This window comes from Hipposideros armiger, unplaced genomic scaffold (assembly GCF_001890085.2).
Source record: "Hipposideros armiger isolate ML-2016 unplaced genomic scaffold, ASM189008v1 scaffold_620, whole genome shotgun sequence".
NCBI lineage: Eukaryota > Metazoa > Chordata > Mammalia > Chiroptera > Hipposideridae > Hipposideros > Hipposideros armiger.
The window spans coordinates 689,121-715,620 of record NW_017731970.1 but is presented as its reverse complement, the minus strand read 5'-3'; the positions used below and the strand labels follow the sequence as shown (position 1 = coordinate 715,620).

The 26,500-nt window shown below is 38.2% G+C and overlaps 1 protein-coding gene across 1 annotated transcript in view; it reads left to right on the top strand.

The window, feature by feature from the left end:
- The window catches only part of POLA1 (DNA polymerase alpha 1, catalytic subunit), a 319,056-nt gene that overhangs the window by 47,227 nt on the left and 245,329 nt on the right, over nt 1–26,500 (top strand). Inside the window, exons 17-26 of the mRNA XM_019625246.1 lie at nt 580–641; nt 2,089–2,178; nt 4,114–4,230; nt 5,481–5,656; nt 9,851–9,980; nt 10,471–10,590; nt 11,647–11,746; nt 13,931–14,055; nt 18,914–19,063; nt 19,471–19,593. Coding sequence (XP_019480791.1) covers nt 580–641; nt 2,089–2,178; nt 4,114–4,230; nt 5,481–5,656; nt 9,851–9,980; nt 10,471–10,590; nt 11,647–11,746; nt 13,931–14,055; nt 18,914–19,063; nt 19,471–19,593 — 1,193 coding nt within the window. The remainder of the gene's footprint in view (nt 1–579; nt 642–2,088; nt 2,179–4,113; nt 4,231–5,480; nt 5,657–9,850; nt 9,981–10,470; nt 10,591–11,646; nt 11,747–13,930; nt 14,056–18,913; nt 19,064–19,470; nt 19,594–26,500) is intronic.

Genomic DNA, 26,500 nt, shown 5'->3' with positions numbered 1-26,500 from the left:
TTGTTCAGCATCTTAGCTGTAGAGGGCAGTGTCACTTGCCCTGATATGTGGGATCCGAACCAGGGCCCTCTGGCGTCCCAAGCCAGCTCTTAAGCACCGCGCCACTCGGCCGGCCCCAGTTTCATTCTTTTGCATGTGGCTGTCCAGTGTTCTCAGCACCATTTATTCTTGACTCCTTTGTCATAAATTAATTGACTATGCATGTGTACACATGTGTGTGTGTTTATTTCTGTGTTTTCGATTCCATTCCATTGATTTATATGTTTGTTTTTATGCTAATAGCATATTGTTTTGATTACTATAGCGTTGTAATATAGTTTGAAACCAGGGAGGGTGATGCCTCCTGTTTTTTTGTTTCCTAAGATTGCTTTGGCTATTGGGGGTCTTTTGTGGTTCCCTACCAATTTTAGGATTGTTTGTTTTGGCTGTTCTTTTGAGGTCCAACATGACCAATGGAAATACTTGATCCTCTTAACTCTCTCCATTTAAGACAGGTTCCATTCAGAAAAATGAAGTGTATATCTACTTGAAATTGGCTAAGATGGGTGTTGGAAATTTTATTTTTTTTCCTTCTTACAGTTGTGTCTAAACCAAAGGACTGTATTTTTCCATATGGCTTCAGTGACATCATTAAGAAAAAGGTAAAGAACTCATTGTTTATTCCCTTTAAATATGAGCATCTATTTGTGTAGAAAGATAAAAGGAGGATGTTGTGGATTAGTAGAAACAGGCTATTTTATATGTTCATTAATTAGACCTATTGGTAGATTGGAGTGTAGCATTAACTCATTAAAAATGTATTAGAAATACAAAACTAGAAGCATTATTTAACAATGTTTTAAATGTTTCACCACTTGAAAATGGATCCTGCAGTGTCTGAGTAGATGGATAGACTCAAATTCTCCTTTAGCTAGTTTAATAGGAAGCTTTTCCAACATGCATGATTATGTGATTACTGGTTTAGGAAAGTGTAGGGTAGAGTGCTGCATCTCCCCTTAAAAGCCAAGTGAAGTTGGCAACAATGTGGATATTAAAGCAGACATGTATTGGAAAGGGTAAAGGAGGCTTGCACCAATGGATCAGTGATCTCTAAACTTCCAGTATACTCCACGAAGAAGTTAACTCCCAGTATGCTCCATGGGTCTTTAATAAAATGGGTGGGGAATTGGATAATGTAGTGAGATTTTTCACAAAGGTAAATATATTCAATATCAAGTATTTCTTTTTGTGGAGTGTGTTGTTTCTGTTATGAAATGGTGTTGGTAAATTTGTAGGTTTTCTTTTTTTAATGTTCTCACTTGACAAAATTAAAAGTTAGCAACCTTGTCAGGTTTCCACTTATTTCAAATTGGCTTGAGAAGTCCAGTAGCCTGGGAGTACTATTGGGCCAGGCTATTATTTGTGAAGTTCCCTGAATTACCTATCCAAGTAGAATGACCTAGAAAAATTCTGTTAGAGTCAAACTGATACTTTTTTAGCTGAGCTGGTTATAGAAAACATAGCCATCCACTTCCATTTTAAGAGAGTCTTAATAAGAGTGGATCTTTTGAACACCTGATTTATAGTTAGTAATCCAAGTGGAAGCCTTTTGTGTGAAGATAGGTTTTATTTATATTTAAGACATTTGTAATTCTGAAATGTGTGTTTTGCTTTTAGTTTAGTTTCTTATTTATAGGTTCTTACACTACTATTTGAAATTCGTTTATACAATCCATGGGACTTCTTAATGTGGTAAATCCATAAACAGTGAAGTCTACCAGGGATTATATAAGAAATTATGCAATGTTTTTGGTAGGTACTGTGTGATTCATGTGCTATATATAAAATGTGTCCAGATGTACAAGCGTGTCCCTATGGGGGAACATTTCTGCACTTGATAGTGCTCAACACTTAAAATTTTGCTTCATTCACACACTTATTACTAGAATGAGCTCCTCAGAGATTTTATGCAATTATTAAGGCAAAACCTAGAATCACAGATTTCATTGCTGCATTTAGTTTGGAGCTGGATGGTTTCTTTTAAACAAGGAGCCAGCGTATAATACTTGCAAGTTAAGAGTAAATAACTGGTTTCTTTTTGTCTAACAGAATGTGAAGGTTGAGGTTGCTGCAACAGAAAGAACACTGCTAGGTTTTTTCCTTGCAAAAGTTCACAAAATTGACCCTGATATCATTGTGGTAAGTAGATGTTTGATCATGTCGTGGGAGAGCTCTTCGCTCACCCCTTAGTTCTTTACACTGTGACTTGATTGGCAAAGGATCTTTTCAGAGTAAAAATGACCCAGTGGACTGGTGGGAATTGCTATACTTTCTGCTAATAGAAAGGGGGGAAAAATCCCAGCCCACTACAAGATAGTGTTGTTCTTCTAATTGAAAAACAACTCATGAATTATTGTTGAAGTTTAGGCTGCTGCAGTTATTAACACTTAGAGACCAGCCCATAAGTAAGTAAACTAGTGTCAATTGTTGGTGTCTCCAAAATGTTGGCTTAGTGGCCCAGCTGTATAGTGGTCACAAGAGTTATTTCCCTTGCTTTGGTGCCAGTCCCCCAAATAGAAGTATTTTAAAATTTATGAGCTCAGTGGATCTCTTTGATATCTTTCTTTGAGAGCTCAGGGCTAGGAATCTTTTTTTCTCTTGACAACTGAGTATGCTCCCACAAGATAGAAAGAAGTAATAGTTCATTGAATTTTTGCCCCAATTCCTAAGAGTCACAGAGCAACATGTTATTTTGTTTCCCCTGGCCTTCCTGAGTTTGTAGACTTCTTCATAGGAGTCCTTCCTTTTGACTTTTTTTCTGGGTTAACAGATCAGTCAAGTTATATTGTGCTTTTGTTTTTTTTTTGGAGGAAAGTAGGCTATAAATGCCTGTATTTTAAATGTGTTATTGGTAATTTGGTTACATTGAAGCCTTGAAAAAAAGGTTTGCCATAGATTTCTTCATGTTTATTTTTGCTCTTGGACACATTTCCTGATGATGGTGTAGCCAAAGTACCGAGAACCTGTAGGTTGTCACCAGTGTCCCTGCACCCACTTCCCTTCTGATATTTCAGGACCCATCTTGAAAGTGCCAGGAAGACTCTGTCCACAGTGCCCTACCGTGGGGTCTGGCTCAGCACTAGGCTCTCAACCAGTCTCCACTAGCAGTCTCTCTCTTGAGCCCCAAGAATATGTTATGGCGCCTAAGGTGGCTGGCCTGCCATAGGTGTTAGAGCCAAGTCTGGGAGTGAGAAATCTGAACTGATGTAAGAGAGAATCCTGACATGGGTTTGAGTCCCTAATTCCAGACATAATTTGGAAATGAGACATCCTCACTTCCTTTGGGTCTCTTAATAGGCAAAACTGCCATAAATATGTAGTGATATATATTTTTAACTATAATTATTAACAATAAATCTATTTATTGACCTGATTTATTTTAAACTTCATCTTGTTTTTTAATAAACATAGGCAGTGAACCATATTATTCACATGATGGAAATTATCATCATAGACGTGGAGAATTTGGTTACGTTTTTGAGATATTTTCTACTTAGTACAGTTTTGTTTCCTTTTTTTAACAAGGTTTTTATTTGAACTATCAAGTGGTATTATATATTTATTTTGTTGCACATTTGATTGTCTAAGTCAGTAGTGTTCGAGCTAAGTTTTTTAGGAAGAAACTAAATGCAGTTCCTGAGTTTTCTGAGAAGTCTATGTAAATGACCACACAACACAAGACAGGTTGTTGGTTTATAAGGAAGTAAAATGGGATTGTTTGAATACAGCTTTTACTGATCATGTAAAAATTATGGACATTAAAATTTGCATTTGCCTCTGAGATTGTGAGGCCTGAACTGCAAATTAAAAGACATCGTATTAACCTTGCATCAATTAGGATGAGATAAAGTTTATTCCAGCAATCTGCTTAGCAGCCTTGTGAATGTCAAGGCTAATGAATGCTGCTGATGAATAAATTCCTGAAGAAGAAAGGACCCCAGTTGGAGGTAAGTTCATGATGCCTTCAATTAGAGACCAGAAAAAGAAAGGGCAAAGAAATTCTATGCATATGAAGATAAATCCTCTAATTTGTGTTTGTTATAATGTTATTGACTGCCTTCTTTTTCTGACTAGGGTCATAATATTTATGGGTTTGAACTAGAAGTTTTACTACAGAGAATTAATGTGTGCAAAGTTCCCTACTGGTCCAAGATAGGTCGACTGAAGCGATCCAACATGCCAAAGCTTGGGGTAATAACAATTTTCAAAATCTTGCTTCTTTATTTGACTTTTTATATGCTTCTTTGACTAGGAATTGGTTGTCTTGTGACAGGACATTCTAACTTTGGCACTAAGCATCTTTTCCTTTGAATCGAGCATTTTATCGGTAAAAGCCCCTGGCGATTTTTCAGATCAGCTGTTAGAATCTAGAGACAGCACATATACTTGGATGCTACCTCCACTTCAGCAGCACCGGAGCACTAGCCCTTAGAGCAGAGCTGCAGTGTTCTAAAATCATTGAGTGTGATCCTTAGGAAGGCAATGCGAACGAAGAATGGGAGGGAGCTGACACTGAATGGATAAGAAGGCAGGGGGTTAAGTGCTTTCCCTGTTCATTGCCTTCTGTGTTAGTTATCTCTCCCAGCAACTCCAGTTTTTTGGTACATTCTCACAGGGGTAACAGAACTTGTTCAGGGTCATAGAGCTAGTAAGGGGAAGAACTGAGATTTTGAACCCAGGCCCACCTGACTCTTAAAGCCCACACACTTTCATTCTACATGCTTACTTCACTTACGGAGATTTTGGTGGTTTTTTTTATGAAGCACCTTCATTTCCTAAGCCTGATACTGCTCAGTCTTGAAATCTTATTTTATGTAAAGCTTATAAATAAACTGGGGATGTTGCCTCATCAGAGAGCTTAGGAATCTGTACCTTTTATAATACTCTCCAGAGGATTGTGCTGCTATAGATTGGAATTGAGCCCACTGTTCTTGCCTCTTTCCTTATTCCTATCTCTGAGGTGATAGAGTCATTAATAATACTTCATGTGAACAGTTGCTTAACTAATTGCTTACCCTCTTGAAGGGTTTCCTTATATGGCATCTTCTCCATGAGGTCTGCCCTGACTACCCCTGCTCTTAAGATGCAGCTGTCCCAAATTCCTTGTTCTCCTTACTCTGCTCTATTTTTCCCTTTTCTATATACTTATTGCCTCCTAAAACTGTATCATTTCTTATTTATGATATCTATTTTTTATTGTATAGTTCAAATAAGATCAGGAATCTTTTCTGTTTTGCTCATTGCTGTATGCCGAATGCCTAGAATGGTGTTATTCAAACATGTTTGATTGATGACTGAATGAATGGATGGATGGCAGCATGAGTTTCATCATTGTAATTTTTGGGCTAACCTCAAAGCAAGTTAGAATGAAATGTTCTCAGAGTCTGCTTTTCCTTAGAACGAAATGTTCTCTGGATTTGCTTTTTGTCTTCGCCTTGTAGGGCAGGAGTGGATTTGGTGAAAGAAACGCTACCTGTGGCCGAATGATCTGTGATGTGGAAATTTCAGCAAAGGAATTGATGCGTTGTAAAAGCTACCATTTGTCTGAGCTTGTTCAACAGATTCTGAAAATGGAAAGGGTTGTAATCTCAATGGAAAATGTACGAAATATGTACAGGTATGATCCTGGATGCTTCAGCATATGTCTTGAAATTAGCAACAGCAAGACACCATTATCGTTCTTACGCAGGAGGGGGACAGAGGTGTGTGGTGCCATGGAGCAGAAAATTGTCTGTCTTCATGGCAGCACCACCATCTCTATTACATGAATAATTTGAACTGTTTTGCCTCTTGAATTATTCTAATTGGATCAGTTTATCTGTATCTCCCTCACTTAACACCATCTTGATGTTTTCTAAGAGCGGTTTGGAAGTTGATGTAATATTTAGGTTTCCATCCGTAGTTCATTAATTCAGGATTAGTGGAAATTTTTGGAAATATAAAGACTGAGAAATCATTAAGTTATTTAGACATAGTGCTCCCTTTTTTTCTTTTTTCCAAGTTTATTGAGGTAGAAGTGACATAAACATTGTATTGGGTTGTCAGAAAAGTCATGACGTATTTTGTCTATGTTTTTCAAAGGTCATTTATTTATATAAAGAACAAAGATCAATCAATGATATACTGCCCGTTTTGTTTGATAACCTTTTGCCATCTTTCAGTGAGCTTCATAATTCCTCGTTCATAAAAGGCTCTGTCTTTATTTGTGAAAAACTGAACAAGGTGCTGATTGACAGCCTCATCTGAATTGAACGTTATACCACGCAAGGAGTTTTGAAGAGAGCGAAACAAGTGGAAGTCTGATGGCGTAAGGCCACGCGAGTATGGTGTGGGTGTGGCAACACATCCCATCCAAGCTCCAATAATTTTTGACTGGTAATCAGACTTGTGTGTGGTCTCACGTTGTCGCGATGGAACGCAACTCTTTTATAATTAACAAGGTCTGGACGTTTCTGGATGATGGATTCATTCAAACTGTCCAATTGCCAACAGTACACATTCGAATTGATTGTTTGGTTCCTTGGTAGGAGGTCGAAAAACATGACACCTTTAAAATCCCACCACGCTGAGAGCACAACCTTCCTCTGATGAATGTCTGCTTTCAATGTCGTTTGAGGCGAATCATCACGTCGGAACCAAGACCGTTTGTGCACCACATTGTTGTAAACAACCCACTTCTCATCACCAGTTATCAGTCGCTTCAAAAAAGGATCATTTTCCTCACGTTTAATGAGCATATTGCAGATGTTTATATGCGCCATCAAATGAACTTCTTTGAGTTTATGCGGAACCCAAATATTGAGCTTGCTTACGTATCCCAGCTTCTTCAGGTAGTCGCAAATGCTTGAATGATGGATGTTCAATGTTTCTGCAATCTCTCGTGTCGTGTAACTTGGGTTTGACTCGATCAATGCCTTTATTTTGTCATCATCAACCTCGGTGGGACTCCCTGACCTAGGAACGTCGTTGAGATAAAAATCACCAGCACGGAATTTCATGAACCATCGTTGGCACTGACGTTCTTGTAGAGCATTGTCACTGTAAACTTTATGCAACTTTTCAGAAGCTTGACATGCGTTCTTCCCTTTATGGAAGTAAAACAGTAAAATATGGCAAAAATGCACAGTTTTGCCTTCCATCTTCAACTTGTAAAATCTCCAAAACTCAACCAAATTGCTCAATTTTTTTTAGAATGAAGCTAAAACCGTCAGCTGTCAAATGACGTAGCAATAACATAGATGTGAATGATTATAGTACTTCCAAAAATGAACTAGTGCCATCTGTTGCAAACATGTGTCATGACTTTTTCGACAACCCAATATTTATTTACGGTATACAGCTTGATGTTTGGTATACGCATACATTGTAAAATAATCACCACAATCAGGCTAATTAACATATCCATTACCTCACGATCATTTTTTTGTGTGTGGTAAGAACATTTATGATTTACCCTCTAGTGAATTTCAAGTATAGGATACAGTATTGTTAACTCTGGTCAAATTGCTGTACATTAGATCTCTAGAACGTAATCATTTTGCATAACTGAAACTTTGTGCTTGATTATTTTTTTAAATTTACTTTTATTTATTTTTATTTTTATTTTTATTTTTTTAAAGATTTTTTTATTGGGGAATTGGGGGGATGGGAACAGTGCTGGGGAGTTGGGGGAAGGGGAACAGACAAGTTGCTGTCGTTTTGTTCTTCAGTCTAGTTGTGGAGGATGTTGCTTCACTGGCCCAAGTTGGCACCATCACTGCGCTCTTCCCGGGCGAGGCAGATCAGTCGCCGGCTTCTGGACGGCCGCTCACTGCGGCTGCTGGCCGCTCACGCTGGCTGCTGGCCACACACGGTAGCCCATGCATGGCAATCCACTGCCACAGGGACTGCAGCCCACGCCGTCGCCGGCGACTCATGGCAGCCCAGCTCCAGGTTGAGCTGTTGTTCAGCATCTCAGCTGCGGAGGGCAGTGTCACTGGCCCTCATATGTGGGATCCGAACCGGGGCCCTCTGGCATCCCAAGCGAGTTCTTAACCATCGCGCCACTCGGCCGGCCCTACTTTTATTTTTTATATTAGTTTCAGGTGTAGAAAACAACATAATGATTAGACATTTACACCCCTCACAAAGTGATAACCCCCCCATCTGCTACCCATCTGACATCATATATAACTGTTATTATACCATTGACTATTCCCTATGCTGTACTCCACATCCTGTGACTATATACACAGAGGGTGCCAAAAAATGGTATTTAAATTTAAAGAGGGGAAAAAACTGTATTAAAATTGTAATAATATATACCCATAACAAAAGATGATACAACTTATGTGTATATGTTTTTTTGGCACCCCCAGTATGTATAATTTACACAATCTGTGACGTGTGTGCTTGATTATTTCTTAAATAAGGTTTCTTATACCCCTTGGGCCATTTCTCCTTGTTTTCTGCCCATACCTCCTGAGTCCTTTCTGAGCACTGCTTCTCTTTCTGACTGCGCTTCCCCTTAAAGTGATCTCAGCAAGTCTCAGGTATTTCACTACCTGTGGGTGCTGATTCCTCCCACCTGCATGTCTTCAGCTTAGACCTCTCCCCTGAAGTCCTGCCTGTTCTACTTGGTGTCTAATAACATGAACCTCCAAATGAACTTGTTCAAAAACTGAGCTCCTGATCTTCTCCTCTAGCTTCCTTGTGTAGTTTTTCCTTTAATAATGGAAACTCTTTGTTCTAGTATTGCTGGAAACCTCCAAAGTCATCCTCGGCTCCAAACCTCTGAGGGATCTTTGATTCCTCTCTGACATCTGTGTTTGGTCCATCAAGAAATCCTGTCTGCTCTATCTTTAATATAGGTCTGGATCTGACCACTTCTTTTCCCTTCCATTGGACCCACCCTTTTTGCCCTGGATGACTGGGCCTTATATTAGGATCCTCACTGGTCTTGCTTTTCCCTTTGATCCCTTGCTGTCTGTTCTCAAACTAGGAACCAGAGTTATCTTGCTCCAGTTCGGTCAGATATGGCACTCTGCCCAAAATCTTCCGGTGATTTCCTGTTTCATTCAGAGTAAAAACCAAAGTCCTACTTTTGACCTACAAGGGTGTCTCTCTGCCATTAACCCTGTCCTTATCTGCTACTGTTCTCTCCATCATGCTCTCTGTTGCGGCCAGTGATCTCCTTCCTTGTCCTAGAGCTGCCGGATTTGCACTCAGCTCAGTGCCTTTGAATGTGTTGTTCTGTCTGCCTGGAATCCTCTTCCCTCAGATACCCAATTATTCTCTGAACTCTTCCCTGGTTTCCTAACTGAAAATTCAGTCTCTGTTCCTGACATATATTCCCATTGCTTCTTAATTCCCCCCCTTAGCTTTGCATTATGTAACATACCATATATTTAATTTGTTATTTATACTCTGTCTCCCCCATGAGGACACAAGCCCCATGAGGACAGGAATTTTTGTCTGCCTGGGTTACAGGCAGCATCTAGAACAATGCCTGGCACCTAGTAGGCATGCGATACATACATACCGAATGCAATGAGGGAAAGGATTTAGGTCATTTTCAGGTTGTAGTTAACACATAACTTCCCTTTATCTTTGTGGGATTTTTTTGTGTTTTGGGGAATGGCCTTGAGATCAATGGTATGAATGAATTCCTAGTTTCTCTCCAATGTTATTTTAAATTGTTTCCAAGGGCAAGGTGCCGTTGCTCTGAAGTTACTTATACCAGAAATTTTTTGTAATATTTTATGGGGTTCTGGTTGTAGTCATTGTTTCTTTTCATTACTTGATTCTGTTTCACTCTTACTTTTCTGTACAGTGAACCTTCTCATCTGTTGTACCTGTTGGAACACACCTGGAAAGATGCCAGGTTCATTTTGCAGATCATGTGTGAGCTGAATGTTCTGCCATTAGCATTGCAGATCACTAACATCGCTGGGAACATTATGGTAAATTTAACTTAGAAAGGGGGAAAAAGCATTTCCTGTTGGATTCAGTGTTTGCTTGGGGTAGTTGTTATATGATAATGAGTCCAAATGCATGCTTATAAAATGAGTGACTTGTATTCTGAAAGCTGGGCTTCTTTTGTAAAATGAAGAACTGGCTGGGAGGAGGGGGAGGGAAACCAGGTGCAGCGTGTTGAAATGTGGGTGAATATAAGGATCATCTCTAACATCTGGATGTGTCTCATTTCTGGAATGGTCCATTTGGGAGTAAAGAAATAGCCCAAGTTGTTAGTATTTTAAGCTCTCTTTGTCTCCTTTTAACTAGAATGCTTAAAGAAAATGCTAGAAATATTTCAGTACCTTTTTAAAAAAACAGCCCTTGTTATGAGGAATGATTCTGAAGGAGGTGCTCTGATTAAATTTACCAATTCCACGTTGCTCTTGTTTGCTGTGATTTTGAGCTCAAATTTAAAAAAGAAACTCTATTTAATAGTCTAGGACGCTGATGGGTGGACGAGCCGAGCGTAATGAGTTTTTGTTGCTTCATGCATTTTATGAAAACAACTATATTGTACCTGACAAGCAGATTTTCAGGAAACCTCAGCAGAAACTGGTGGGTCCAATATTGTATACTGTTTTGCCTTTTCTTATCCCCCCTTTTATTACCTATATAGCTTTTTTGGTTGTGATAACATCTGCTTCCAAAGTAATTAATCCCCTGTATACTGTAGAAACCAAGTGAAGTTTGTTCTGTTGCGTTTGTGTGGTCATTTTTTCCTTTTCTTTGTACAGATAAAAATTACTTAAGCACTATGAAATTCTTTGAGGGAGGCATTAGGTCTCTCTGATGGGGAAATGTTTCTCCACCTTAGCCCTATCCAAAGTTACATGGCGGTTAAATCTTTTACTTTCTTAAACCTGTGAGTCTTTTTGTATTGCATTGTTGCATTCTTATGTACTAGTAGGATTAAAGTCACCACAGTCAGATTTATGAAGTGGCCATCATCACATTGGGACCAAAATTTAGCTTATTTACTGTGTTATGGGCACTGATAGTAATTGATTCAGAATGGGAATTTAATGCTAAAATGATTCAGATTCTTGTATTTACTTGTTTTACATATGTTATCAAAATTGGTATAGGGAATATTAACAGAGAAATCTGACTTCTGCTGAGGCATTGAATGTTACCCATTAATAAACTACTTGGGAATGAATTTCCAGTATATGGACATATACTTATTTTAAGGTGTCTATATTAACAAAAATAATGGTAATATCTATGAGATATTTTGTATTTTTACATCATTAATATTAGTTTGAATTTAAGAGGATTCTATAATCTCTAATTTTACATAATTTGAAGAGTGGTATTTTTAGTATTCCTTGATTTAAAAATATGAAGTTTATGAATTCAGAAATATTTTAAATTAGAAGTTGCATATTTATTAGCTCAGAGATATAGTTTTTGTTTCAATAACTACCATGCTTGGCATTCATTTGAACATATTACAATAACTGTCTTACTCACAGGTAGGTCCACTAACTAAATGTAAAGAATGTTTGTTAGAATTGTGTACTGCTTTTGGAAAAAGGGGGGGAATCATAAAACTTCTTAATTAGTTGATTAGTTGCTGACTGGTGAGGTTATCTTTCCATTCGATATTAGGTAGATGAAGATGAAGACAATGATGGAGATACCAGTAAATACAAGAAAGGACGGAAGAAAGCAGCTTATGCTGGAGGCTTGGTATTGGACCCTAAAGTTGGTAAGGCTGGACAGTCAACTGGTTTGCCCCTGGTGTTAAGGAATTTTATTAATGCAGAGCTAGGCTTGAGAAACTAGAAGACCTGAATTATAGTTAGTAGGTTAGCAAATAGGTCTTATAACATTATTTTATGCCTTATGTTCATGTGAAAATCTTGTTTGCAGTCACCTGGCATGAATTAATATGAATCCTTTTTTTTTGCCGTTCCAAGAAAGCTTTATTTATAGACAGCGAAATTTAACTTTTGTGTAATTTTCATATATCACGAAATACTGTCTTCTTATTTTTTCAACCATTTAAAGATGTTAAAACTATTCTCAGCTCATGAGTGATACACAGTGGGTAGGCTGGATGTGCTCTGCACAGAATTTGCCAACTCCTAGTCGAGTGTACAGCTATTTGTCTTCTTCCACCCTCTTTTGGATGCTGGGCTCTTCCTCTGCCTAGCCTGCCAGGACCAGTTGAATTGGACAGCAAAATTAAAGAAAGTACAGACAGTAACCACCAACCTGAACTTTAACAGGAGAATAATGTTTCCCTCTTGTCATGAATAGCAAAGGAGATGTTTGTGGTACACAGAGTAGAAAGAACCTTTTTTTTTTACCATCTTAACCATTTTTAAGTGTACAGATGAGTGGTGTCAAGTGTATTCATGTTGTTCAGGAATTATTGTGAATTTTTTTTAAAGATTTTTATTGGGGAACTGGGGGGATGGGAACAGTGATGGGGAATTGGGGGAAGGGGAACAGACAAGTTGCTGTCCTTTTGTTCTTCAGTCTAGTGGTGGAGGACGTAGCTTCACTGGCCCAAGTTGGCACCATCATTGCACTCTTCCCGGCTGAGGCAGACCGGTCGCCAGCTTCTGGAGGGTTGCTCACGCTGGCTGCTGGCTACATACGGTAGCCCATGGCAACCCACTGCCACAGGGAGTGCAGCCTATGCCGTTGCCGGCAACTCACGACAGCCCAGCTCCAGGTTGAGCTGTTGTTCAGCATCTTAGCTGTGGAGGGCAGTGTCACTGGCCCTCATATGTGGGATCCGAACCGAGGCCCTCTGGCGTCCCAAGCCAGTTCTTAACCAGCGCGCCACTCGGCCGGCCCTATTGTGAATTTTATCAAGTAATTTAAACTCTTGAGTAGGAAACATTTTTTTTGTGTTAGTTTCAGGTGTACAAAACAATGCAATAGTTATACTTTTCACCCCTCACAAAGAGGAAACATTTTTTATTAGTTATAATAAAACAGATCAGTAGTCCCTTGGTGTTAGGTAGGTCTGGAATTGAATTCTGGCTGTGTGATCTTGGGCTTCCTGTTTAATCTCTGTAAGCCTCAGTTTCCTCTTCTGTAAAATGGGGATAAGAATAAGCTCTGCCACACAGGGATTTAAACAATAGAAGCGATTGTGTAGTATAGAGCCTGACACAGAGTAAGCTATTAATATATATTTGCTATTGTTAATATTGTCTTCATAGTGGACATTTACGTTTACTCAGTTTCTTCTTAAGGTGAAGAACACTCTTTGTGAATGTCCTAGAGAAAAATAGTAGCTTTCTGTTCACCCTTTACCAGTGAAAAGGGTGGATCGTTCCACTACTGACATTTATATTTGCGTATACATCTCTTGTCTGATTTTAGCACAGTTTGTATCCAGGTAAGTGTGCTGTCCATTTTATTCTGTGAAGGTGTGATTGTAAAATATATATGTAACCACTCACTGGTAGAGAACACTAAACATTTTGGGGTGGAGGTGGGAGGGTAGGTGGTGGGGGGAGAATGCTTGAAGGAGAAGTTAACATGTTTTTGAAATGGATATGACATCTGCCTAATGTAATTGATATGGGAAGGTGTTTGCCCATCATAATGATCTATTTTGGGGACTGCTGGAGAAAGGATCACTTGTAGCTGATTTCAGGGTGACAGAGGAGTTCTTTTTTCTTTTGTGACCTGAGTTTTCACTCTAATGCAAGTCATTTTTAGGGAGTGGTACCTACTCGCCTCGGTTTTTTCCTTTTGTCTACCTCACAGCTCTGGATAGTATATTTCTAATATGTTTCAGAATATAGTTACTTCTAATGTGATGTTTTTTGTTTGTTTTGTGGTTTTTTTTGTGTGTTTTTTAAAATGTGATGTTTTGACAAATCTGGTTTTTTAAAACACTTTTGGTAAAGTGGCTTTTTTATTGCAGGCTTTTATGATAAGTTCATTTTGCTTCTGGACTTCAACAGTTTATATCCTTCCATCATTCAGGAATTCAACATTTGTTTTACAACCGTGCAAAGAGTTGCTTCAGAGGCACAGAAAGTGACAGAGGTGTGTATTTAACTGGGGGCTTTTGAAATTGAGATTACAAATAGTGTTTAAAGAAGGAAGAGAATCAAAGGGGTTAGCATTTAGATTTCCCGCTTTTAAAAGATACATTATGTCTTTCCTTAGTGTTCAGAGAAAGGGGAGGGTTGGGTAGAAGGAGACTCAGACTAATTCTGTTTTAATTTAATAGCTTTATTGAAATGTAATTCACATACCATACAATTCATCCACTTAAAGTGTGCAATTTAATGGCTGTTAGTGTATCCACAGGGTCTGCAACCTTCACTATAGCTCATTATAGGGTATTTTCATTACTCCCGAAAGAAACCCCCTACCTTTTATTTGTAACTTGCCTCAATTCCTTCATCCCTCCCAGATCTAGGCAGCAACGAATCTTTCTGCCTCTATAGATCTGTGTATTTTGGACATTTCATATAAACGGAATTATATGTGACCTTTTGTGTCTGGCTTATTTTACTTAGCATACTCTTTTCAAGATTCATCCATGTCATAGCATGTATTAGTCCTTCATTCCTTTTTGTTACTGAATAATATTCCATCGTATGGACCTATGTCACATTTTGTTTATTTTAGAATCATCTTGTCATTTAGGCAAAAATGGCTGCTGGGATTTTGATTGGAATTTATTGGTTCTGTGGATCAATTTGAGGAATATTGTCATCGTAGCAATGTTAAGTCTTCCAATCTATGAAAATTGGATCTTTTCATTTATTTAGGTCTTTAGTTTCTTTCAGTGATGTTTTCTGGTGTTCAGTGTACAAATCTTGCACTTTTAAATTAAATTTATTTGTAAATATTTCTTTCTGATGCTTTATAAGTGGAATTTTCTTAATTTAATTTTTGGATTGTTCATTGCTAGTGTATAGAAATATGACTGAGTTTTGTAGATCTTGTATCCTGCAGCCTTGCTGAACTCGTTTATTAGTTCCAATAGTTTTGTGAATTCTTTAGAATTTTTTGTATACAGGATCATGTCGTCTGTGAATAGAGATCATTTTAATTCTTCCTTTCCAATCTGGATGCCTTCTATTTCTTTTCCTTGCCTAATTGCCCTAACTAGAACCTCCAGTACAATGTTGAATAGAAGTAGCAAGAGGAGAGACCCTTGTCTGGTTCCTGATCTTTGGTGGAAGCATTCAGTCTTTTACCATTAAGTATGATGTTAACTGTGGCTTTTCCATAGATGGCCTTTATCAGTTGAGGGAGTTCCATTCTGTCCTAGTTTATTGAGTGTTTTTTATCACGAAAAGGGTATTGAACTGACCTGCATTCCTGGGATAAATTCCATTTGGTTTGGGTGTATTATCCTTTTTGTATGTTGCTGGATTCAATTTGCTAGTATTTTGTTGAGTTTTTTCGTCTGAATTCATAAGGGCTGTTGGTGTGTAAGTTGTCTTCTTGTTATGCCTTTGTCTGGATTCATGTCAATTATTTAATTCGGTAGAATTCACCAGTGAAATTATCTGGTCCACACTTTTCTTATTTGATTACTAATTCAATCTCTTGTTATAGGTCTTTTCAGATTTTCTATTTCTCCTTGAGTCAGTTTCAGTAGTTTGTGTCTATCTACGGATTTGTTCATTTCATGTAGGTTATCTAATTTGTTGGCATAAAGTTGTTCATTATAATCATTTTATTTCTTTAAGATCGGTAATAATGTTCCCTCTTTTATTCCTGATTTTAGTAATCTGAGTCTTCTTTTTTTCTTTGTCGGTATAGCCAAAAATTTGTCAATTTTATTGATCTTTTCAAAGAAGAAACTTTGGTTTCCTTGATTTCCTTTATTGCTTTTTTGTTCTTTTTTTCATTTATTTCTGTTCTAATCTGTATTATTGATACTTCCTTTTTTCTGCTTTCTTTGATTTAGTTTACCCTTTTTCTAGTTTCTTAAGGTGGAAGGTTAGGTTATTGATTGAAATCTTCTCTTGTAATACAGATATTTACAACTATAAGTTTTCCTAGAAGCACTGCTTTACCTTTATCCCATGAATTTTAGTATGTCACACATGCCTTTTCATAGTCAGCCCCCTCTCCCATGTGTCAACCACTATCTGACTTCTGTCATCATAGCTTAATTTTGCCTGTTCTAGAGCTTCATGTAAATGGAGTGATACAGTGTGTACTCTTTTGTGCCTGGCTTTTTTGTTCAGCATAATGTTTTTAAGATTCATCCATGTTGTTGCATTGTCAATAGTTCTTTCCTTATTGCTGAAGAATATTCTACACTTTATTCTCCTGAGATGAGCATTTGGATTGTCTTCAGTTTTCGACTATTACTAACAAAGCTGCTGTGAAGATTCTTGTACAGATCTTTTTGTGGACGTGTGCTTTCCTTCAGGGGAGCGGGTCATTACCTAGGGAGTGAATTGGCTGGTTTGTGTGGGAACTTGATAGAAATTGTTTTCCTAAGTAGCTGTACCATTTTACATTCCCACCAGCCCGTGTGTGCCAGTTGTTCCCCATCTTCTCCAGCACTTGCTATTTTCAGTCTTTTAAATTTTGTCTGTGAAAGCATTGCTTAATGATTCTACTCACTGAACAGCCTTTTTAAAAATATCTTTTTGATTTCTCTCACATGGATTTTAATCTAACCATCATTCAGTCAACAGTTTTATGTAGGGCTTAATAATTTATATATGAAGCTTATACAGTAGACTGTCAGGAGGGAATTTGGTTAGATTTTGTTCTCTAGCAGTAAAAGACATAAATTAACATACTATCAATGTGTATTGTTTTTCTCCGCTTCTTTGTTCATGTGGCAGAAGATGTCTACTTGTCTTCCAGCCCCTGAATTTATATCTTTTGTTTCCAACCACATGCTTGGGAGCTGTTTTTTAGTCCTAGTTCCATATTCTCAGAAGAGAGAATCTTATAGGCTTGCCTAGATCCGTGAGCCTGCCTAGTCCCATCAGCTGGGACCACAGGAGTGTGTTTACTGAGTACAAATATGACTGCTAAGGATGGGCCTTCCTATGGGACTGGAGGATAATTTTACAGAGAAGGTATTGGGTAGACATCGCCAAAAGTTAGTGACTGCATTTGATTAATTATACTCTCTGGGCTGTGACCTGCTACTGTGTCAGCGCCCCCCACCATTTTATTTGAGCTTTCCAGTTTGAATTCTGGATATATAATAGAATTGTTTCAGAGTTGGAAGGGACCTTAAAGGTCATCTACGGAATACTGTACATGTAGCAATTTATGGGTTCCATATCCTTTTCCTGTGCAGTAACCTCATTTGGCCTTTGGAACAGCTAGTGCCACACAGCTAGTGGCAGTAGAGCTGGGTGTGGATTATAAATTTCCTGACTCCAAATCCTTTCATTTTACTTTTTTGTTTGTTTCTTTAAAGATTTTTATTGGGGAATTGGGGGGATGGGAACAGTGATGGGGAATTGGGGAAGGGGAACAGACAAGTTGCTGTCCTTTTGTTCTTCAGTCTAGTTGTGGAGGACGTTGTTTCACTGGCGCAAGTTGGCACCATCATTGCGCTCTTCCCTGGCGAGGCAGATCAGTTGCTGGCTTCTGGACGGCCGCTCACTGCGGCTGCTGGCTGCTCACGCTGGCTGCTGGCTACACACGGTAGCCCATGGCAGCCCACTGCCACAGGGGCTGCAGCCTATGCCATCGCCGGCGACTCAAGGCAGCCCAGCTCCAGGTTGAGCTGTTGTTCAGCATCTTAGCTGTAGAGGGCAGTGTCACTGGCCCTCATATGTGGGATCCGAACCGGGGCCCTCTGGCGTCCCAAGCCAGCGCTTAACCAACACGCCACTCGGCCGGCCCTCATTTTACTTTTTATCTGATCTTCATAGTTGCTGTAAATAAATTGGAATGTATACGAAGATCTCTTTAATAGGTTTGTTTTCTTCATTTGCTATATTGGAAAACAATAGGTCCCTGTTTCTATTGTAAGATTGTTCATTTGAAGATATTGAGCTTTATAAAATCAGATACTTTATAAAAGCTCGGCTATCAAATGGCTTTGACTTGACGTATTTTAAGCCAAAGAGGTTTATTTTTTAATTCTGAACCTTTGAAAGGGCAAATGTGCCTGGCTTTTCTTTGCAGTCTGTTAATGGAATTAATGGAATCCCGTGAAAAATGGTCTAATGCTTTCTCTTGCTTTTTCCTGCTGTAAATTTTTATGTAAGAAAACTGCTGGTTGCTTTTCTAAAATGTTGCTATTCTTCTACTGAGTGTAAAGCAATTTATAGATAAAAGTCACTACATATATACTAAGGAATATATATGCATTAATTTTTAGAAATGTCATGGCCTATTTAAATACGTGTTCCAAATACCTGAAAGAAATGTGCTGATTTACTATTTAGACTTGTATTTTTTTTAGTCTAAAACAGCTACAATAATTGCCATGACTCTCCCTAGTTTTAGAAATTCTACAGCATTTTGTTGGGTAGTGCACATGACTTAAAATAGTTTAGTTACTGTTTTTTCTTTTTTTTTAATCCTAGAGGTCTCCCTTTGTGTTTTTATTTTAAAAGCAATTTCCCCAAACTTGTTCCTACCCAATCTTGTTGAAGAGAGGAGAGAACCATGTGTAAAAATTCATCCCTGTAAATGATATATACATCTGTCAATACTTAGAGGGGCGGGAGATACTGGGAATGACAGGCTGATAGAATTGGGAGAAAAGAGGGCAGTGTTGACTTGTTCTGCAGCCCTTTTTGCCCTGTCTTGACCACCCGTGCATTGTTGACCTTTACGGAAAAGAAAGTAGCTTTTCAAGATGTGATCATGGGGTAAAGCTCCCACCAAATATTATTTTAGAAATTTATTTAATGAAAGTTTGATTTATCTGAAATTTTTGTTTGTTCGTTAGGGTGAAGAACAAGAACAAATCCCTGAGCTGCCAGATCCAAGCTTAGAAATGGGCATTTTGCCGAGAGAGATCCGGAAACTGGTCGAGCGGAGAAAGCAAGTCAAACAACTAATGAAGCAGCAAGATTTAAATCCAGACCTTGTTCTTCAGGTATATCTTTTCACTAAGAGATACCTGAGGGACAGTCTTAGCTCTTAGAATTTGATTATCTAGGAATGATTGGAACATGATGGACAAACGCATGTGCTTATTTTACGTTTGTGAGTAGAAAACCATTGCAAAATGGTAGAGTGCCTCAGAATGGAAGGCGCCTCTATCTGCAAAGCTGTGTCTGAGCAAGAGCCTTCTGGCTTTGGGAGCTTGGGGTCTATGTTTACTTGCTTCTGGGAGGTCAGGGAATCATGGCCCTGAAGGACAGGTTGAGTGTGTTAAGAGTTCTTTTTTCAGGGATATTGAGGGTTTCTCCTCACTGGTGATCTAGAAAGACATGTAATGTAATGCTGAAGCACTTATCTGCAAGTATTATTCTTTGTCTTTTGTCCTCGTGTGGCCTGCAGTATGACATTCGACAGAAGGCCTTGAAGCTCACGGCAAACAGTATGTACGGCTGCCTGGGATTTTCCTACAGCAGATTTTACGCCAAACAACTGGCTGCTTTGGTGACATACAAAGGAAGGGAGGTAAATGGTGTAACATTCACATCTCAAAAATGGGAGTATTTTTTAACTATACATGTTATAGTGTGGGAGAGCCAAGCTTGTTACCTAGTTATACAGCTTCAAATATCCCCTTTTAGGACAAGTATGGGGCAGATAGGCTTTCTTTTTTTAATTAATTAACTAGTTATTTCTGGGTTAAGCAAATATTTTTTTCATTTTAATTTTTTGATTATATTAGTTTCAGGAGTACAAAACAACATAATGATTAGACATTTACACCCCTCACAAAGTGATAACTCCCCCAAGTCTGCTACCCCTCTGACATCATATATAGCTGTTACTATACCATTTATTATATTCCCTATGCTGTACTTTATATCCCGTGACTATATATATGTATATATATATATATATGTGTGTGTTTGTGTGTGTGTGTGTGTGTGTGTATTTATTGAGTGTCTCCTATGTTCCAGACATTGTCCTAGGTCCTGGGGGTAGAGTGTCAAGCGAGACAGAAGAGATCCCTGCATCTAGAGGCTCACATTCTACCTAGGGCAGGGGGTTGTAGCGGGGCATATGGTGGGGACTTGGGGCAGGGAGAGAATCGTTTGGGAAAACAGACTGTAAGTAAGTGAATAAACAAATACAAAACTAAGAGAATGTGGTAGAAATAAATGCTGTGCGGAAATGCTAACAAAATGGTGGGTAGAGAATGTTAAGGTGGCTGGTTTAGATTGGTCAGGGAAGGCTTCTTTAGGACATAACAAGAATGAGACCTGAGTGACATGAGAGAGAGTTTCTTTGCTGGTGTATTAGGTCAGAGAGTCAGGGAAAGGAAGAGATCAAGGAGGATGCCTCCCTTTAGGTCTTTTAGCTGATTAGCTAGTGGAGCCATTCCCTGAGATGGACATATCTGGGAGAGAGGGATTAGGAGTTCTGTCTTGGCTGTGTTACCTTTGAGATTTGTAGAGATCTAGGCATGCTGGCTGTAGAAGTCCAGAGGTCCAGGAATACATCAGGATGAGTTATCGATTGAATGTTACTGGCTTTGGAATGGTGGGCCACACACCAAACAGATTTGCGGTACCATCACTTTGTAAACACTATAAGCTTCATCTGCTTTAGCATGGGATTTTCTTAATTTGTAAAAGAATAGTTACGTTAAATACTAATTACTTTCAACTCTGGTAAACCCTTGATTCCTGTCAGTGGATTTATGACCATCAGTCTTAAGAAGGTAGTTAGTGGTATGGGCAGAATATTTGATTGGAGATCTGGACCCAGAATACTTTAGAACAGGGGTTGGAAAACTGCAGCTTGTGGGCCGAAGCTAGCCTGCCGTCTAATTTTGCAAATAAAAGTTTTAGTGGATCATGTCTACTCTTAACCGTTTATGTGTCTTCTATAGCTGCTTTTGGGTTACAACAGCAGAGTTGAGTAGTCAAGATAGAGAGCTGCGTGGCCCACAAAGCCTAAAATATTTACTCTCTGGCTCTTTACAGAATAACAGATTTTGCTGACCCCTGCTTCAGCATCTAGACCAGCACTGTCCAATAGAACTGAGATATTGAAAATGTTCTTCATCTGCACTATCTGATAGTGGGTGTGTGAGCACTTAATCTCAGGCTCGTGCTGGCTAACTGAGGAACTGGGTTTTGAGTTCTGTTTAATTATAATGAAAATGAAATTAACTGTAAATAGCCACATGTGGCTAGTGTCTACTATACTGGACAGCGCATCTAGCTGGCGGGACACAAACAGGAAGTTGAGAGCCGCTCTTCTGTCGGCAGCCCTATCTCAGAGACTTGGTTAGGGCACAGTGAGGAAGGTGGCACATGGATGGGACACCAGCGACATGTGAGAAGCTTTCACATGCATTTCATTAGAACCCCCCAAGAATCCATCGATAGAGATAATAACGTTACCATTTTGCAGGTGAGGAGGATCAACTCAGAGAGATACAGTCTAACGAGTGGCTATTTTGAGCTGGAATCTATATCTTCCTGATTGTAAGGCTTTCACTATGTTAGGGTTGTCTGCCCCATCTCAGGGTGTCTTTCATGACTCTGCCTCTGCTTTATATTCTGCCTCTTATTCCTGGAAGATCATCATTCTTGATAATCATTTCAAGACATAGGCCTTTTTTACATGAGAAGGTATAAGTGGTTTAGGGGCTAGTTGAAGTGAGGTAAGGATGTTTTCAGTTTCTTAGGCTAAGTTTACTTTAAAATTATTTAAATTTTATTTCTGTATATGTATCCAGTGGCTTCTGATAGAATACCATCTTATTTTTGTATTAGGAAATGCACTCACTATGCCCCAACTGAGTGATAATACATGGGTTGACTATTGAGATTGGATCAAGGTTACTCTTAAGTTTCTCACGAGAGGCAATAGTTGACAATTTACTCCCTTGGAGAGTGCCTCTTGCTGTTGGGAAATCCCTGTTGTTACATTTTCTGTGTTGCCTCAGAAATCTGCGAGCTTAAAAGGGCACTGTTGATAATGATAAGCCCCAAATTTGTCCAGTGATCTCCCCTACTCCCCTAATCCATGGTACTTTAAGGGCAATATTTTCATTTAGCTGGATTTTTAATAGGGTGTTTAAACTCAGTTTTTATTTTTTCTGTTGTATAAAATATAACAATAACAAATCTTAATGAATAAACTGTAAAAATCCTTGCTCTCCCCACTAAAAAAACAAAAAAAAATTCAGAAAACTCTAGTGAAAAGCATATGTGATTTAAATTCTTGGTTTGTCCTTTCCCCTTTTCTCCTTCCTCTTTGCTCCTTCCCATAAATTAAACACAACCACTGTGGAAAGTGGGCCTTTACAGTATTGTGAAGTTAATGAGAAATAATAATGATCCAGTTGCTCCCTGGTAATCTTATTCTAGAAGATTCAAAGCCACTTACAGAAATTACTTCCTGAAATAAAAATGATTGTTAAAGTGTTGGTGATAATTACTAGCACTGGCGGAATGAAATATTGTGATACTCTGTCTTTGGGCTTACGAGCATCTTCTGTATATGCTATCAGGCCTTTGTGATTTCAAGCATCTCTTGATTATTAAAGAGGTAGGAGGAGCGAAGTGTAAAATGAGAGTCAGTTTGCTGAGATTTTGGAATACCTTTGTAACTTTATCAAACTCATCTTTGTTTGTTTGTTTGTAATAAGATGGAGGGGACAATATAATATAGAACTCGAAGAGCCTAGAAGTTGTTTCCTTTTAAAATCCTTGTAGGATAAATCACGTTAAGGTTCAAGTGGAAGTTAATGAGAAAGATACCTGGTAGCATGCCATCTGAATAGATTATAAAATTTTGCATTTGAATATGTATTACTACACAGTCTGGGTAGGCTTTGAAGCTACCCTCCCTTTTCATTTTTAAGTTTATTTTGTGTGTGCTCAATTTTGTCAGAATCATGCAACTTTGGCACGGGTGACCTAATAATTTCTGTAATCAAATGTATTATGGGTGCTAGAGTATGCAGAGTAATTACTCATTGTACTTTTAAAAACAGGTTTGTAATAAAAATCTAACAGTTGTGTCAAGTGGACATCAATATTGTCTTTTCCCAGCTGTGATCTTTCACACTTAAACTCTTCTATGATTTTTAATTGCTCTTTGCTAGAGGATTTGGTGAATAGTTAAGGAATTGTGTGAGGGACCTCACAGGTTGCAAGTTATTTGAAAAATCTGAAGTCAGTGTTTCCAGAGAAGTAACATGGAAACTTAGTTTACAGGCACTCAAAAGTGAATCTTTGTAAATACCATCTGGATTTGTGTGTGTTCTCAATGTATGTGTAGAGAGACATAGAAAAGATAGTGGGCAAGTCGATAGCACTAAGTGGACACATTTTTTGAACCACCATGAAAACAGACTCAGTCGTCAAGTGACTGGTGTGGTAATTGAAGTGATTGTTCACTAGATGGCGATAGACACCCTGAGATCATTAATCAATTAAGGGTTTGATTCTGTGAACAATAGTGAAGGCCATTTAGTGACACAAATCTGTCCAAATTTTAGACTTTTATTAATTTTGAAACTTAATAAAAGCTAACAGTGGTCCAAAGAATTGTAATAGTCTGATCTGTTTAGTGTTTAAAATAATGATGGTTTTTGAATAGTAAGTTTTATTGGTAAGAACAATCATTTAAGGCATCATAGCAAGTTAATTCTTCTATCAAATAGCTAAATTCACACTTCTGGCCACGGGGCTACAATACATGACTCCCTTGGTCACAGTATCAGTGTACTCTAAAGAGAATTGAAATGATTTTGCTATATAATTTTGCCTCTTTGAACTTGTTGGGGTTTCTTTTTGAGGGATTTTGAACTTACTCTATACTTAGAAGCATACTCATTGCATAATCCTTAGTGTAATGGTAATATTTGTCTTTATGGAATAATTAGTACTTATTGACAATGGCATTGTTTTATTTCTGTACTCTGTTATTTCTGTGCCCTTGAAAAAATGATTTTTGGTCTGGATTTCTGATTGCATTTGAAATTGAATGTATGCTCTCTAATGTTTGGGTATAGAGCCCATGCATTTTCATTTTCTCACCAGTAGGCTGAAATGAGTCTTTACCAACCTGCTTGCCAACCAGTTGTAGACTGCCTAGCTTTCAGTCGTGCTCAGAGCTGAAATTTGTGCATTTTGAAAATGTATCCAAATCTTTGCATGAAAACATTGCAGTCTGGGCAAGCCTTCCTGGGAGTTGTTTGGCAATGTGCTAGCACCTGTCTGGAGCCCTTGGAAATGGCCTTGGGACAGGGAGGGAGGCGGCTTTAGCCTTTGTTGGTGTCAGTGGCAAAAGAGACTGAGTGAAGATGGAGACTCTTAACAATAAATATTAAGGGAGTCTTTCATCTTATCTGGAAAAAAACCAAAAATTTCACTTTTTTAATCTTTTTTCTTAAAACACCAAGTTTAAAAAAAAAATTAAATGCAATAAAATATTATAAAGACAATTAAAGAACTTTCCTCCCCACCCTCGCTCATTTCTTTCTCTTCTTTGGAGGTAACTGCTCTCCCAGGGTTGGTTTTGAGCTCTTGCTCATGGTTTTTGCTTTTACAGTAAACATGTGCCTATGCACATCGTGCATTAAAAGTTTTTACCATTTCTGTGTCATGCTATACATATTTATTTTGCAGTTTTCCAAAAACAAAAAGGGAAAAGCCCTACTCTATAAACAACATTTTAAGTATATCCATGTTGATGCATTTTTTAGATTTGATTTATTCATGTTACTTATTGTATAATATTTCAGTGAATAAATTTAGCACAGTGTATCTTTATTCTCCCGTTCTCCATGTTTTTAGGTTTCCAGGTTTTCACTTGTTTTTGTTTTTTGCTATTACAAATAGTGCTGCAGTAGATAGTGCCACTAGTGCAAGAGTTTCTCTAGTGTATTACTAGGAGTGGAATTTGCATATCCACAAGAAGTATATGACATTTTATTGATAGGAGCCATCGTTTAATTAATCATAACAAGCAGATTCATTCAAATAGCTAACTTCATATCCGTGGCCATGGGACTACAATACATGACTCCCTCAGTCACAGGACCAGAGGTTAATTTAAAAATAAATCGAAAATAATTTTGATATACAATTTTGCCTCTTTGAATTTATTTTCCTATTGAGAGGTTTTCAACTTACTCTGTACTTGTGAAGATACTCATTGCATAATACTTGTGTTCTACATTCTTGTCAGCACTTGTTATTACCAGAATTTTTAGTTATTGTCAGTCTCATGAGTGTGAAAGGGTATCTCATTGTGATTTTAATTTGCATTTCCCTAAGTATTAGTTAGGTTGAGCATCTTGTCATATGTTTTCACTCTTCAGTTTTCTTGTGAGTTGTCTGTGTACATATATGTGTCCTGTTTTGTTGGGCTGTATGTCCCTTAGTATTTTTTCTTAGGTTTTCAAAGTCTAATCCTTTATGGTCATTTGTGTTGCTAATATCTTTTAGTCTATGGCTTATCCTTTAACTTTATTGGTGGTCTTTCATTGTACATCGGTTTTTTATTCTAATGCCAAATATTTGACTTTTTCCCCTTGTACTCTATGTGTTTTTTTTCCCTTGAGAAATCTTTCCCTCCTTCAGTGACATAGACATTCTCCCTTATTTTCTTCTAAAAGTTGCAAAGTTTGGCTTTTCTTACTCATTCCCTTCTGGGAACTACTTTTAGGGATGGCATGAGTTAAGAGATCTAATTATATATGTCTATTTGCTTCCTTGTGGAGTTGTTGAACCTGTTCTCTATTCCAGGGGTCTACAAACTATGACCCATGGGCTAACTCCTGTCCACACCCTATTTTTTGTAAATAACATTTTATTGGGACACAGCCACACCCATTTGTTTCTGGCAGCATTTGTGCTGTGTTCCAATGACAGAGTTGATGAGTGGCCACAGAGACTGAATGACCTGCAAAGCCTCAAATACGTACTTTCCGGCCCTTTACAGAAAAAGTTTGTGGACCTCTGGTATAAAAGAGAGTCTTGTGTAATAGAAAAATCACTCATTTTGAACAGCTTTGGTCATAGTAGGTGAAAACGGAGGAAATTGCACTAAAGGTAGTAAGGAGGAAAGAAAACATCTTTTGGACACCTACAAAATACAGATTTTGAAATTGTACGTGTTCTTAGACTGTCATAGGAGAACTTCTCACAACCCAAGCAGAGCAAAGGGACGGTCTGAATCTTCTGAAGTTGTATGCGACATTTTGTGTGTCTGTGCATATATGTACTTTTAGGAGGGAGAGACAGCATAGCACTGAAGAGATTCTTGAAGGGGACCATGATGCAAACATGGTAAAGAACTACTGGTTCTTATATTTCATCTCTGCCCTCTTCATTTGTTGGTTGTGGGAAAACTTCAGCCTTAAAATGTATGCCTTTGTTACCTAAAA